The 14,553-nt window shown below is 33.4% G+C and overlaps 1 protein-coding gene across 3 annotated transcripts; it reads left to right on the top strand.

Moving 5' to 3' along the window:
• Positions 1-753: 753 nt before the first annotated feature.
• Positions 754-7,095, top strand: LOC139857505 (uncharacterized). 3 transcript variants are annotated; one of them, XM_071846285.1, is made up of 8 exons: positions 754-1,064; positions 1,949-2,347; positions 2,866-2,936; positions 3,033-3,413; positions 3,831-4,914; positions 5,497-5,591; positions 5,957-6,098; positions 6,224-7,095. In XM_071846285.1, exons 1-8 carry the CDS (start codon positions 833-835, stop codon positions 6,898-6,900), a joined length of 3,081 nt encoding a protein of 1,026 aa, XP_071702386.1. In that variant the 5' UTR covers positions 754-832; the 3' UTR covers positions 6,901-7,095. The 3 variants fall into 3 exon arrangements, with proteins under 3 accessions (XP_071702386.1, XP_071702385.1, XP_071702387.1); XM_071846284.1 differs by having other exon boundaries at positions 3,033-3,452; XM_071846286.1 differs by lacking the exon at positions 754-1,064 and having other exon boundaries at positions 2,202-2,347; positions 2,866-2,943; positions 3,033-3,452.
• The last annotated feature ends 7,458 nt before the right edge of the window (positions 7,096-14,553 follow it).

Below are 14,553 nucleotides of genomic sequence, written 5' to 3'. Positions count from 1 at the left end.
CTCGTTCCTTCTTTTTTGTCGTCATCACCAGAACACCCCAACTTAGGCCACTCCTTATCCACGTTAAAATGGAGGGTTTGGCGCTAGTCATCTTTGAACGTAAATAGGTACGACAATGTGAAAGGAGCGCCAACCACCCCTTTAAAGAAAATTGAATAGTTTAGTGTTTTGTAACCTAAAGAACTTAACTATTATTTGTTTGTGACATATTTTCTTTTAACTTTGAAATTAACATATGTGATTGGATTTTGTTGTTGTTGTTGTTGTTGTTGTTGTTGTTGTCTCGTTTGAAATTAACATATATTGACATTTTCATGTTTTATCTTACATTCTATGAGAGTGGGTATGGTTTTTGTCATCATTGATATTTTAATTAATTTTAATGCTAAGTGAACTCGAATTTGTTTATGGAGGAAAAAATATTATACTGTATATCAGTAATTTATATAATATAATAATAATTCACATTTTGTAATTTCATAATGATAATGATGTTTTAAGAAAGAAAAAAAAAAGATAATTTTGTTCTGTGTTTTGCTTTTAACCGAATTCGAATCAAAACCGAATTAGAATTTAGCCAGGTTTTAACATTTAACTTTGATTTTAGATTCAGCTTCGATTTTACTTTCAAATGTATAAAAAGTAAAAAATATATAAATATAATTGAACCGATTAAATCGAAGACGGTGGAAACTAGTGATAAACATCCTCGTATTTTTTATTTTAGTTGACACAAAATCCAAATGAATCCCTTGTAATCAAGTTCTCCCGAGTCCAGGCCGGTCCCACTGAATCAGTGAACTCCGGTCACATTATTTTCTTTTCATTTATAATGAGAAACCCTCCGGCGGCTCTCAAGTCGCATCTCCGCCGCTATTCATCACCGGAGCTACAACTTTTTTACATCATCATCATCTTCATCTTCTTCTTATCGTTTTCAATTCAATCGATTGATTCCATATCCAACAATGAAGAACCAGTCGAATGGCAAATTCTCACCAAAAACAATTACTCATCTCAGATTCGGATTAATCCTCATATTCTTCTCATAGTCACCGTACCATGTAATTCATCCATCTCTTAAATTTGTACTTAATTTGTTCATATATTATTGTTAAATTAATGTCGAAACTTACAATAAGTTTTGGAAGTTGAAATAAAACTTGTTTAATTTGATTCTATCTGTGTAAGTAGGGATCATCGATTTGTAAAATTGAATTGCCGTATCGTTTTAAGTTGTTGTACATGTAGTTGATGACTTATAGTATGAAACAGTTAATTTGATGCAATCTGATTCAGGATATACTAGTGGTTGTTGGATATTAGCTCACTTTTGAATTGCTTGTTTTAACTTTTAATGATCTTTCATATATCCATGGTCACTATTTGATCACCAGTCTCCCTTTCGATTTGACTTAAACTTCTTTAGAAAGCTAAAGCTGCTTTAGGGATGTGTTTTGGTTTGAAATGAGTAGATCTTTGATGTAGGCATATATATCGTATGAAATGTTCATGGTATCGTATTATGCATATAGAAATAGAAAAAGAAAAAGTTGAACTACTCCTAACATTACGAAGAACGAGTTGATGACACTAACTCATATATAAACCTATATGTAAGACTGCACGACTAATGAATATCAATTAAGTCTACTTAAGTCATTATAGTTAACTTATCCCTTCCCTTTGTGACAGTGTCATTATATTAACCTAAAATAGCCAACTATTTGATGATGTTCACATTACATACATAGCATCCTCTTAAAGAGTCATTACCCACCACTAACTATTGTGGTGGATCATGTAAGACTTAAACAGATGACTCTGTTAGTAAATGTGTATACGGCTAGTATGAACAGTTTTATGGAGAACAAGATTAACCGATTAAGTGAAATTTTACCATGCATAACAGTATCGCGGATCTGATCGATCTGAATTCATCGTGCAGGGTCTGGTGAGTCTAGATCACTTATGAAGGAATTAGCCCAAACGGTCACTAAAAAGAAAGAAGAATTTGGAACTTTAAAGTTGATGTTCATGTATAAAAATCATGATAAAGTGCTAACAGATGCTCTCGGTGCTATAATGGAAACAAATATTATCTGTTATCACCATTCGTTACCGTACAAGTATCAAGGAACTCTTCGGGTTCAGAACATATTATCATCTGTTCGTTATCTTATGTCACTTTTACCCGAAGAAACTCCCCTTAAGCATCTAAAAACCGCGGATGACCTAACAACGTTCGTTTCTTCAACAGACAAGGCTTTACTTGTTTTGGAGTTTTGTGGATGGACACCCAAATTGATCGATAAAGTCATGAATAATGGATCTAAAAATGCTTTTGGTAATATATCCTACCATGTTTTCCTTTTTTTTTTTTTTTTTATGTAGGAAGTAAACTTAAGAGCAGATTTACTAACGTAGGAGATTTACACCTGACTTACTGGTATCTCTTTGATTGTTTACTTGCATGATTACTGAGATAGTCCCTGTGGTTTGTAACAAATTACTTAAATAGTCCTTGAGTTTTTTTTTTCCTGATCGATATAGTTCTCATGGTTTGCAAAAGTTGCTGAGATAGCCCTTTTGTGTGACGGACGTCAATTTTTATCCGTTAAGTTGAAGCATGCATAAATACTGATTTTACCCATCAAGTGTTTTGTGCATGTTTCAACTCAACGGATAAAATTGACGTTCGTCAGACAAAAGGACTATCTCATCAACTTTTGCAAACCACGAGGACTATATCGATCAGGACTATTTAAGTAATTTGGTACAAATCACAGGGACTATCTCAGTAAATATGTCTTGTTTACTGAACAAAGAAAAGATATTTGTACTAATGAAAGCTTTGTTAAACAGGCGTTTCTTTGGGGAAAGGTTTGTATGAAGAACCCGATGAAACAAGTTCAGCTGATGAAAAGAAGAATCAGGTGGATGGTAGTTTCGAAATTCCAAATAATTATGAGGTCAAAAAGGAACATAGAAGGCGTTGGTAACAAATTTGTACATGTTATCTTTTGTAACAGGGGATGAAGAATGAAAAAATTACATGTGATGTTGATAATCAGTTTAGTGAATTTGCTCCTTTCAATGAGAGTGATTTTTTGGAGGCTGAAAAAACGAGATCCGGTGATCGAGCTTCTTGCACTTTTGATGAGTACCAGTTGTTTGCGTCTTCTTTATACAATTTTACTAGTCTTTTTGGAGAGTTCTTTTTGCCACCTGAAAGGCTAAAATTCGGTTTAGTTACCGAGAAATCGTTAATTTCGTCTCTAGGTGTTGGAGATACTACTGGTTCATGGTTGATGATGCTTTACTCTAACGGATGTCCTGATTGTGCAAAGGTTTTTAGAGGAGGGGGTGATTTTAAAAAGATTATAGAAATTGATGAGTCACCAGTTATGGAGGCAAGTTTATATCTTTTCCATATTTCACCTTTGCTCGTGGTTCGTAACTTCGTATATCTGATTGTTCTCTGGACACCCACTTTTTTTTTTTTTTTTTTTACTAATTTTGTTAATCATAGATCCAGCTGTACATTAACATTCATTTTCAATATTAAATTTCATCTTCTTTTGGGTTTATAAATTTGGCGTTTTTTATGTGTAGCTTTAGAAATTTCCAGTAGCTAGGTTGTACAATCTGTGTCTGTAGACACTGTTGTAAAAATCGGCCGAGTCAGTCAATGCGTTAGTTTGGGGAATAGCCCATCCCGAATCACCCAACCGCCCAAAAACGCCTTAAAAGTCGGGTCTGAGTCGGTCAAAGTCAAAGTTAGGTCCATCATTATTGTGCTAATTTCTTTATTTTTATTGATAATGCAGCTTAAAGGTGACGAGGACGGGTTTAATCCCGGTTTACCATCAGATAAACCATCCGTACTCCTTTTCATTGACAGATCATCCGATTCCTTAGAGATTAGAAGAAAAAGTTTTGAATCTCTTACTATCTTGAGAGAATTAGCACTACCTAATCACATACCATTCAAATCAAAACCCGTCAATCCACAAAAAACAATTTCCCAACATCCTAAACTAGAAATGTCAACATCATCTCATAAAGTAACTGCACTGGACGATAAGATAACTATCATGGCCTTAAAAGACGGTAGTCGTATTACTGTTGACGATGTTGCTTCACATTTGCAAGATAATTCTTTACAAGAAGTTTTGGCGTATGTTCTTCAGCAAAAGAAACAAAGAAAATTGAGTTCACTTGCTAAAGATGTCGGCTTTCGGTTAATATCTGACGATATCGATGTCACCATGTCAGAAACAGACATTCAATCTATAAAAGGCGGGGACACTTTATTGAAAGAAATGAAGGTTAGTGAGAAAATTAATGTTGATACAACTGCCGATTTTGAAAACAAGAAAGTTGAAAAGGGGCCCACGTACAACTGTTCTTTTTTCTTTATTGATGGAAACTTTCGGTTACTTGAAGGTTTAACTAGTGTGATAAAGATTCCGTCTTTAGTGATTATTGATCCTGTTTCACATCAACACTATGTTTACCCCGAAGAGGCTGATTTTAGTGTTTCTTCACTATCTAATTTTCTTGATTTGTTTTTTAATCAAAGCCTTTTACCATATCAACGATCAAAGTCTGTTGTTCCCGACTCAAAAGAGGCCCCACACCCACCGTTTGTTAATCAAGATTTTCACGAGGTTGATTCTATACCACGTGTTAGTGCTCGTACGTTTATGGATTTGGTTGTTGGCAACCGATCTGGTTCGTTTAATGTTGAAAATGCTTTGAAGAAGGATGTTTTAGTGCTATTTACTAGTAGCTGGTGTGGATTTTGTATGAGAACCGAACTTGTCGTTCGTGAAGTGTACCGGGCGTTCAAGGGTTATGGTAATATGGTGAAACGTCAATATAGGAATGATCAATCCTCTTTAAGAAATGGTAAGTTGTAAAGGAACTTTATGCACATTTCCATTGGTGGTTATTCTTTTTCCCTAAATGTTAAATGGCTTTTGTAAGTTTGACTTTGACCGATTTTGACCATGTTATGACTAATTTTCCGAGTAATCCTTGATTTATGACCGAGTATTGACCGATTTTCCGAGTAATTTCTAGTTTTGGCAGAGTTTGACCGAGTTTTGACCTAGTTTTGACTGAGTTTTGACCATTTTGACTGATTTTGACCGAGTTCTGCAACACTGGTTTTATCATATTATGCCATTGTACTGGTGTGTTGTTGCTGAATTATGTATTTTTTTTTTATATTTTTATCAACCTTAAAATAGGGCCCTTTGAGTTCTTTGTTGCATATGACCACATCTCATTGATTACTATAATTTACTATAACATGGGTTCTAGAAGAGGTTGGAGCTGACCCTTTTTACTTGAAGTTTTTTGATACTACAAATTTATATCAGAAGAACGTATGCTCAGTTTGTTCTATTATTTTACAACTAGCAATCTGAAAATGTGGTAAAAAAAAAGAATGCAATCTGTTGCTCATGAAGATTAAATGTGTTGCAGATGGTGTACATAATACTAAGTTGAAGCTCCCGGTAATCTATATGATGGATTGTATAGAAAATGATTGTAGCTTGCTACTAAAGTCATTGCCCAAGGTACTTTATTATTTCTTATTTTTTTTTTTTATTTAGCATATTATATATTCCTTTTAACCTCTGGGGTGTATTTAAGGTTCCCTTATAGAGATATTGGACATTACTAATTTTGCTTTTACATATTCCACTAGGGTATCTAGATTTCAATTCATACTTCTGTCTTTTTTTTTTTTTTTTAATTTTTTTTTATTACACCTTGATTCATGATACACAATTTTCACATCATATCAACTTTGATGGCATAAATTCTTGTTTACCAGATTATATCATTCTAATGATACCCTATTATTTGAATGCATTACTTTACTAATAAACTAGTTGCAAGTTATATTCATGTTATTAATTATTGTACTCTCAATATGCAGGGGAATCTTTACCCGTCTTTGATGTTATATCCAGCAGAAGGGACAGAAGCAATCTCTTATGAAGGCGAGATATCAGTATCTAATATAATTAAGTTTATTGCTGATCAAGGTCGCAATTCTCATTGGATTTACAACGAGCGAGGTAATAATCTTCAAAATTTCTTATTTTTTTTTTTAGTTCTTTTCTGTCACGAAATTCTATTATCTTGCAAAGCTGACTCCTTATGCATTTAAAATACATTTTTTTTTTTTTTTTTTTTTTTGAAGGTATTTTGTGGACTGAACATGAAGACATAGCTTGGAATGAGCAACCGTTTAAGACTGCATCAGAACCTGTAATACAAAAGGTTGTTTCACTCTCAAAAGAAAGTAACAAGATTTTACTAAAAGACCAGATCCAGACCCAGAGTTTAGAGACAAAAAATAAGGTTAAACCTCATATGTCCAGTGAATTTGGACACGATATACTACCTGGTTCGGTACTTATCGCAACACAAAAACTATATAACGTATATCCATTTTCCGAATCCAAAATTCTCATAGTGGATGTTAATCAAAGTATTGGATTTCAAGGTGTGATCATCAACAAGTTTATTAGTTGGGATACCATCTCAGGACTCGAGGATGGATTCGAATCATTGAAAGAGGCCCCACTATCTTATGGTGGTCCCGTCATAACACGTGGACTGCCTCTTGTTTCTTTAAGTCGACAATCTTTTAAAAACGAACACCCTGAAGTTCTACCAAATATATACTTTCTTGACCAATCAGCTACAATCACTTTAATACAAAATTTAAAATTACACAATCGGTCTATGACTGATTACTGGTTTTTTGTGGGTTACTCAGCATGGGTTTGGAACCAGTTATTTGATGAGATTAAGGATGGATCGTGGAATATAAGTAATGGAACATCAATGCAGGTTGATTGGCCAATCAAATGAGGTTTAGGTTTAACCTGCTTAAGCTTTTAATCGATAACGTTGTTATTACTTGTTACAATAGAAGAACTGTACATTAGAATTTAACTTATTGCCATCAATTTTTTCCTTGTGAGATGGTCATATAGGTTGTTTTGTCTTCAAGATCTTTGTTTAATTACCCATAGATAGACGATTCAAAATGCTTAATATTACTTTTCATCCTTTCTCCTTTTCACTTTTGTTTTTCTCTAGTGGTTACCGGAAAGTTATACTTGATGTCGTCTTATCCAAGTATATAGTGTGAGTGTGTGTGTGTGTGTGTGTGTGTGTGTGTGTGTGTGTGTGTCATACAGAGAGAGTGAACAAGAAAAGGGTAAATCCCCCAAGATATGTACAAATGATAACATTGCAGCCTGGAAAGAAAAAAAGCTATTATCTTGCTCTTGAAACCTAAAGCCATGCTGAAATCACTTTCTGGGTTTCACCTCGATCTTTTGCAGAACTTGAAGGTTAGATAAATAAACGTTATCCATGTGTGAGTATCTGTTTGATGAACATAACATGTTTGTCGTATAGATATGAAGTTTATAACAATGGTGAATAACTTATCATTTTAAGGTCCATAGCTCTAGTAACTTGGACCACCTTTTATCGATAGTTGTGGGTGTTTAAGTGAAGGTTGTTGATCTTTCCACACATATTTTTAATAAATCCACTCATAATTATGCTTAACATGTATGTACGGTACAAATACGTTATGCATGATATGAATGGATTTATCAAATACATAAGTGGAAAATATCATTACCCTTACGTGAATGCCGTAAAGTGTTCGATGAAATGTCTGAGACACATTTAGTCACTTGGATTGTTTTAGTTCATTTGGATTGTTTTAGTTACTGGGTTGGCGAAAGTACATGAACTTGTGTTAGCAAGGTCTTTCTTTGATGTAATGCCAATTAAGAATGTTTTTCTTGGAGCAGTATGATTGACCCAATGAAGCAGGTACGTTCTCTTGAGAAATAGTTGTACTAAGTGGCCCTATACATTGAAATAACTGTTTTAGCAGATTACCCTGCCCCAAGGTTGGAGAACTCGGATCTCAGAGAGATCTCGTTTGGACAGTTTTAGGGAGATCTCGGCATCTCGGAAAAATCTTGGAGAGATCTCGGACGTTGACTTATGTTGACTTTTTAGTTTTTATAATATATATATATATATATATATATATATATATACATTTTTACGATATTTTGCAAGAAAATCTGAGAAATGAGAGAAAAATCCTAGATTTTATGAGAAAATCCGCGAAATGAGCGAGAAAATCCGAGAAAATGTGGTTTTGACCAAGTTTGACCTCGTTGACCGAGAAATCACGGGAGATGGACATCTCGTCTCGACTGCCTTCCAAAAACGAGATCTCGGGGAGATTTCAGAGAGAAATAACGAGATTTACAACACTGCCCCGCCCTTTGGAACCTTGGGCTTTTGAACTTTGTCAATCAGTTCAAGCTTATGGAGAGAAAAATGGATCTTATGTGATAGATATACGTGTTACAAATGCTCTTATTGATGTGTATTCTACAGGGCCAAACCCTGAGTTTTCAAGTGTCCCGAGCGAGGCGGTAAAAAAGGCCCCTATGAATACAAATCACGGAGAATTATCGACGCGACGTATAACATACTGAAAGGCTTTTAGGCTCTTATAAATAATATAAGTTATTTAAAAAACGACAACTAACGCCGTATCAATAAACATAAAAAAAATGACAAATTTTTTTTATAAGAGCCAAATCTTTTGCCATTATTATCACCAACAACAACATGGGGGATTAGTGTTACATGCGGGGATTAATTTAACGTACAACATATATTGTAGATCAATTTTTAAAACAACTTAAATTTATAAGCATTGTATCGTGCCATATATATATGTACACATTTTAATAAAATGCTCCATAATTATAATTGTAATGATGAACATTCATACTCTAACAAAATTGACACAAATATCTAAAAGAACTTATTTTTTATCCTAGTTAGATATGTATAAACTTTCAATTTTTTTGTCTACATGAGAATGAAGAATCGTACAATGGTATATGAATTAGATAATTAGATAATTACATGTATAATTAGATTATGGTAATCAATAATATTTGTTTCAAGTAGTTAAGTATGAACTATTTCGAAGTTCAACATTTTGTTTATATTATAAACAAGGTGATATTGAACTTACTCATAAAGTTGTTGATGTCAACTTCTATTAATTATTGGATTCTATTCCCACATCAATTAGTAAGTAAACTTTTATGTTGTATTTAATAAAGTAGTACTAATGCTCCTCAAAAGGCCTGTGTTACAATATTGGACCGTTGTATTGGAAATGGCCCTTTTATATTTGGGCTTTTGTATGTTGAGCTTTATTTGGGCCATGTTCAAATGTGCAGGTTGCACCACCTATGAGTCGGGCCTGATATTCAAAATGCAGGAGGGTGCATAAGGCTTTGCGAGTTTTTGGGCCGTTGTATTGGAAATGGCCCTTTTATATGTTGAACCTTATTTGGGCTTTTGTATGTTGAGCTTTATTTGGGCCATGTTCAAATGTGCAGGTTGCACCACCTACGAGTCGGGCCTATATTCAAAATGCGGGAGGGGCATAAGGCTTTGCGAGTTTTTGGGCCGTTGTATTGGAAATGGCCCTTTTATATGTTGAACCTTATTTGGGCTTTTGTATGTTGAAATTTATTTGTGGCCTGTTCAAATGTGCAGGTTGCACCACCTACGGGCCGGGCCTGGTATTCAAAATGCGGAAGTGTGCATAAGGCCTTGCGAGTTTTTGAGTTTATAGAGAGCGACTTCAGATATTTAGTGTTGTGGACGTCAATAATATATGTGTTTGCAATGCATGGAATGGCCATAGAAGCTGTGGATTGTTTTAATAAAATCAACCTATTGGCCGGGCCTGGTATTCAAAATGCGGGAGTGTGCATAAGGCCTTGCGAGTTTTTGAGTTTATAGAGAGCGACTTCAAATATTTAGTGTTGTGGACGTCAATAATATATGTGTTTGTAATGCATGGAATGGCCATAGAAGCTGTGGATTGTTTTAATAAAATGGAGGAAGTAGGCATGAAACCGGATACGGTTACTTTCTTGAGTATCTTAAGTACTTGTTGTCATGGAGGATTAGTTGAAGAAGGGTTGGTATTTTTCATGAAAATAGTAAATGAGTCTGGAATTTTAAGTAGTTGGAAATCCCGTGATTTCAACTACAGTCTATCAAGATGAACATATTATTTCTTTATTGCAAGCCCTAGAGTTTACCGTTTTTCAGGAGGGTCTAGAAGAAAAAGATCCAATCGACATTTCTAAAATTATGTCTCGATACTCTACCAGCAACAAGGCAGATGAAGATGACGATGAAGATGGCGGTGGGATATATGAATGGTTTATGTCTAAGTTGGAGGACCTCCAATTGAACCCGGAAAGGGGACATCACCTATCTAAGAAGCAATTAATTCAAATTAAGAAAAAAATTGAGTCGCTACTTGAGATATGGGACGTTGCCAAGTTGAAGAAAAAGAAGAAAAGAAGAAGTGAAGAATATGAATAAAGGAATGATGATATGATTGTTTATGCCTGAATGAATCTCCTTTAATTAAATTTTTATGTTTAAATGAATAAATCTTGTTTCTTTGTTGTTTTGGTTACTCATTTATCTTATTGCTTTTTCTTATTGACCCGACAACTATAGCCTCAAAAGTGTTAGAATCAAGCAACAACAACAAAACAGTCAACGAAAGTCAAATTACCATATTTGGTAATTTGACTTTAGGATCAGAAGTTGTTGACTTCATCATTTCCTGATATAGAGGTCACAAGTTCAAAGGATACAAAGCCTGCCATATAACACCTCTTTCCTTAATTGTTTAGAGGGGCCCTAAAAAGTCTATTTGGATCCATACCTCTTTTAGAAGTGTCTGTTAGATTTAGTGTCGATAAGAACAGACTTGTAAAACCATTGTATGATTTCAGATTACAAAAATACAAGTTCTTTTACATAAACTGATCATCATAATCTCTTAATTCCTGCAATTTATCATGGTATCAGAGCTAACGGTATAGATCAAGGGATCAATACAGCCATTTTTTTAGCTTCAATCATTTACCAGAAACAAAATTAAGCTGCCATGTCAATAATCGACGGTAGCTCAATATTGAAGAAGCAAACAATTAGCTTCTTGAATCATGAAGTTACTGATCAAGCTGCCATGTCAAATAATGACTGTAGCAAAGTAACTTACCTGGACGTTCTATGTCAACCACCATCTTGTAACATCAAATCTGAAACGGCCACCACAAACCACCATCGACCACCACAAGAAAATCAATTGAGTTGTGTATATTGTGTCAAATCACAACACACAATAATCCAGTGTTTTAAGCTCATCGGTTATCCCACATGGTGGAACAAACAGAAACACACCGACGGCAACCATAAGTGTAGTGACCCGAACTTTTCCATGTTTATATATATTAAATGAAATTGTTATTTACATGATTAAGTGTTTCCAACATGTTAAGCAATCAAACTTGTTAAGACTTGATTAAATGAAATAAGTTTCATATAGACAATTGATCACCCAAGTTGACCGGCGATTCACGAACGTTACAAATTTGTAAAAACTACATGTTGTGGTATATATAGACATATATATGGTTGACATGAGATTATGATGAGTAAGTATCTCACTAAGTATATTAACAATGTGTGATATACATAAGAAATGAGATTACTAAGTTAAGAAACTCGAAATGATATATATAACGATTATCGTTATGATAACGTCTACTAAATACATATGTATCATATTAAGATATTGATACACTATATTTAACATGATAAAATGATATTTAAATATATCATTAAGTGTGTTAACAATGAACTACATATGTAAAAACAAGACTACTAACTCAAGAATTACGAAACGAGACTTATATGTAACGATTATCGTTGTAACGATATTTTAATGTATATATCATATTAAAAGATATTCATACATCATAATATCATGATAACATAATAATTTAACATCTCATTTGATATAATAAATATTGGGTTAACAACATTAATTGAGATCGTTAACTTAAAGGTTTCAAAACAACACTTAATGTAACGACTAACGAAGACTTAACGACTCCATTAGAATGTATATACATGTTGTGTTTTGATATGTATTCTTCCACTTTTGAAAGACTTCAAGACACATATAAAAGTACTTCTACTTAACAAAAATGCTTACAATTACATCCTCGTTCAGTTTCATCAACAATTCTACTCGTATGCACCCGTATTCGTACTCGTACAATACACAGCTTTTAGATGTATGTACTATTGGTATATACACTCCAATAATCAGCTCTTAGCAGCCCATGTGAGTCACCTAACACATGTGGGAACCATCATTTGGCAACTAGCATGAAATATCTCATAAAATTACAAAAATATTAGTAATCATTCATGACTTATTTACATGAAAACAAAATTACATATCCTTTATATCTAATCCATATACCAACTACCAAAAACACCTACAAACACTTTCATTCTTCAATTTTCTTCATCTAATTGATCTCTCTCAAGTTCCATCTTCAAGTTCTAAGTGTTCTTCATAAATTCCATAAGTATAGTTTCATAAAAATCAAGAATACTTCCAAGTTTGCAAGTCTACTTCCAAGCTTTCTAATCCATTCCAAGTAATCATCTAAGATCAAGGAACCTTTGTTATTTATAGTAGGTTATATTTCTAATTCAAGGTAATATTCATAATCAAACTTTGATTCAATTTCTACAACTATAACAATCTTATTTCGAGTGAAAATCTTACTTGAACTGTTTTCGTGTCATGATTCTGCTTCAAGAACTTTCAAGCCATCCAAGGATCCTTTGAAGCTAGATCCATTTTTCTCATTTCCATTAGTTTTATCCAGAAAACTTGAGGTAGTAATGATGTTCATAACATCATTCGATTCATACATATAAAGCTATCTTATTCGAAGGTTTAAACTTGTAATCACTAGAACATAGTTTAGTTAATTCTAAACTTGTTCACAAACAAAAGTTAATCCTTCTAACTTGACTTTTAAAATTAACTAAACACATGTTCTATATCTATATGATATGCTAACTTATAGATTTAAAACCTGGAAACACGATGAACACCATATAATCGGATATACGCCGTCGTAGTGATACCGGGGGCTATTTTGGTTTGGATAATTAAAAACTATGATAAACTTTGATTTAAAAGTTGTTCTTCTAGGAAAATGATTTTTCATATGAACATGAAACTATATCCAAAAATCTTGGTTAAACTCAAAGTGAAAGTATGTTTTTCAAAATGGTCATCAAGATGTCGTTCTTTTGACGGAAATGACTACCTCTTTAGTAATTGACATGTAACTTAAATTTCTGACTATAAACCTATACTTTTTCTGTTTGAATTCTTAAATTAGAGTTCAATATGAAACCATAGCAATTTGATTCACTCGAAATGGATTTAAAATAAAGAAGTTATGGGTAAAACAAGATTGAATATTTTTGATCTTTTTAGCTATGGGAAATGTTTAACAAATCTATACAAATCATATCCTAGCTAAATTATATTGTATTATACATGTATTCTAATATATTATGTAATCTTGGGATACCATAGACACGTATGCAAATATTTTGACATATCATATCGACCCATGTATATATTTTATTTGGAACAACCATAGACACTCTATATGCAGTAATGTTGGAGTTAGCTATACAGGGTTGAGGTTGATTCCAAAAATATATATACTTTGAGTTGTAATCTAGCCTGAGACGTGTATACACTGGGTCGTGGATTGATTCAAGAAAATATATATCAATTTATTTCTGTACATCTAACTGTGAACAACTAGTTGTAGGTTATTAATGAGGACAACTGAGTTAATACACTCAAATCTTTAAAACATAATAAAAATGGTTGTAATTATATTTTGATCATACTTTGATATATATGTACATATTTGTATAGGTTCGTGAATCGATCCGTGGCCAAGTCTTATTTCCGAGGAAGGAAATATCTGTGAAAGTGAGTTATAGTCCAACTTTTAAAATCTAAAATTTTTGGGAGGAGAATACATGCAGGTTTTATAAATGATTTACAAAATAGACACAAGTACGTGAAACTACATTCTATGGTTGAATTATCAAAATCGAATATGCCCCTTTTTATTAAGTCTGATAATCTAAGAATTAGGGAACAGACACCCTAATTGACGCGAATTATAAAGATAGATCTATTGGGCCTAACAAACCCCATCCAAAGTACCGGATGCTTTAGTACTTCGAAATTAATATCATATCCGAAGGGTGTCCCGGAATGATGGGGATATTCTTATATATGCATCTTGTTAATGTCGGTTACCACGTGTTCACCATATGAATGATTTTTTATCTCTATGTATGGGATGTGTATTGAAATATAAAATCTTGTGGTCTATTGTTACGATTTGATATATATAGGTTAAACCTATAACTCACCAATATTTTTGTTGACGTTTAAAGCATGTTTATTCTCAGGTGAATACTAAGAGCTTCCGCTGTTGCATACTAAAATAAGGACAAGATTTGGAG

This window comes from Rutidosis leptorrhynchoides, chromosome 7 (assembly GCF_046630445.1).
Source record: "Rutidosis leptorrhynchoides isolate AG116_Rl617_1_P2 chromosome 7, CSIRO_AGI_Rlap_v1, whole genome shotgun sequence".
NCBI lineage: Eukaryota > Viridiplantae > Streptophyta > Magnoliopsida > Asterales > Asteraceae > Rutidosis > Rutidosis leptorrhynchoides.
The sequence above is the reverse complement of the archived record's forward strand: the minus strand, read 5'-3'. Positions and strand labels throughout refer to the sequence as shown.

Bases quoted from the DNA above. Each gene is read 5' to 3' on its own strand.
- LOC139857505 (XM_071846284.1), top strand. From the start codon at position 833: ATGAGAAACCCTCCGGCGGCTCTCAAGTCGCATCTCCGCCGCTATTCA. The intron at 1,065-1,948 runs GTAATTCATCCA...TTCATCGTGCAG, and splicing joins TCTCATAGTCACCGTACCAT to GGTCTGGTGAGTCTAGATCA. The intron at 4,915-5,496 runs GTAAGTTGTAAA...AATGTGTTGCAG, and splicing joins TCAATCCTCTTTAAGAAATG to ATGGTGTACATAATACTAAG.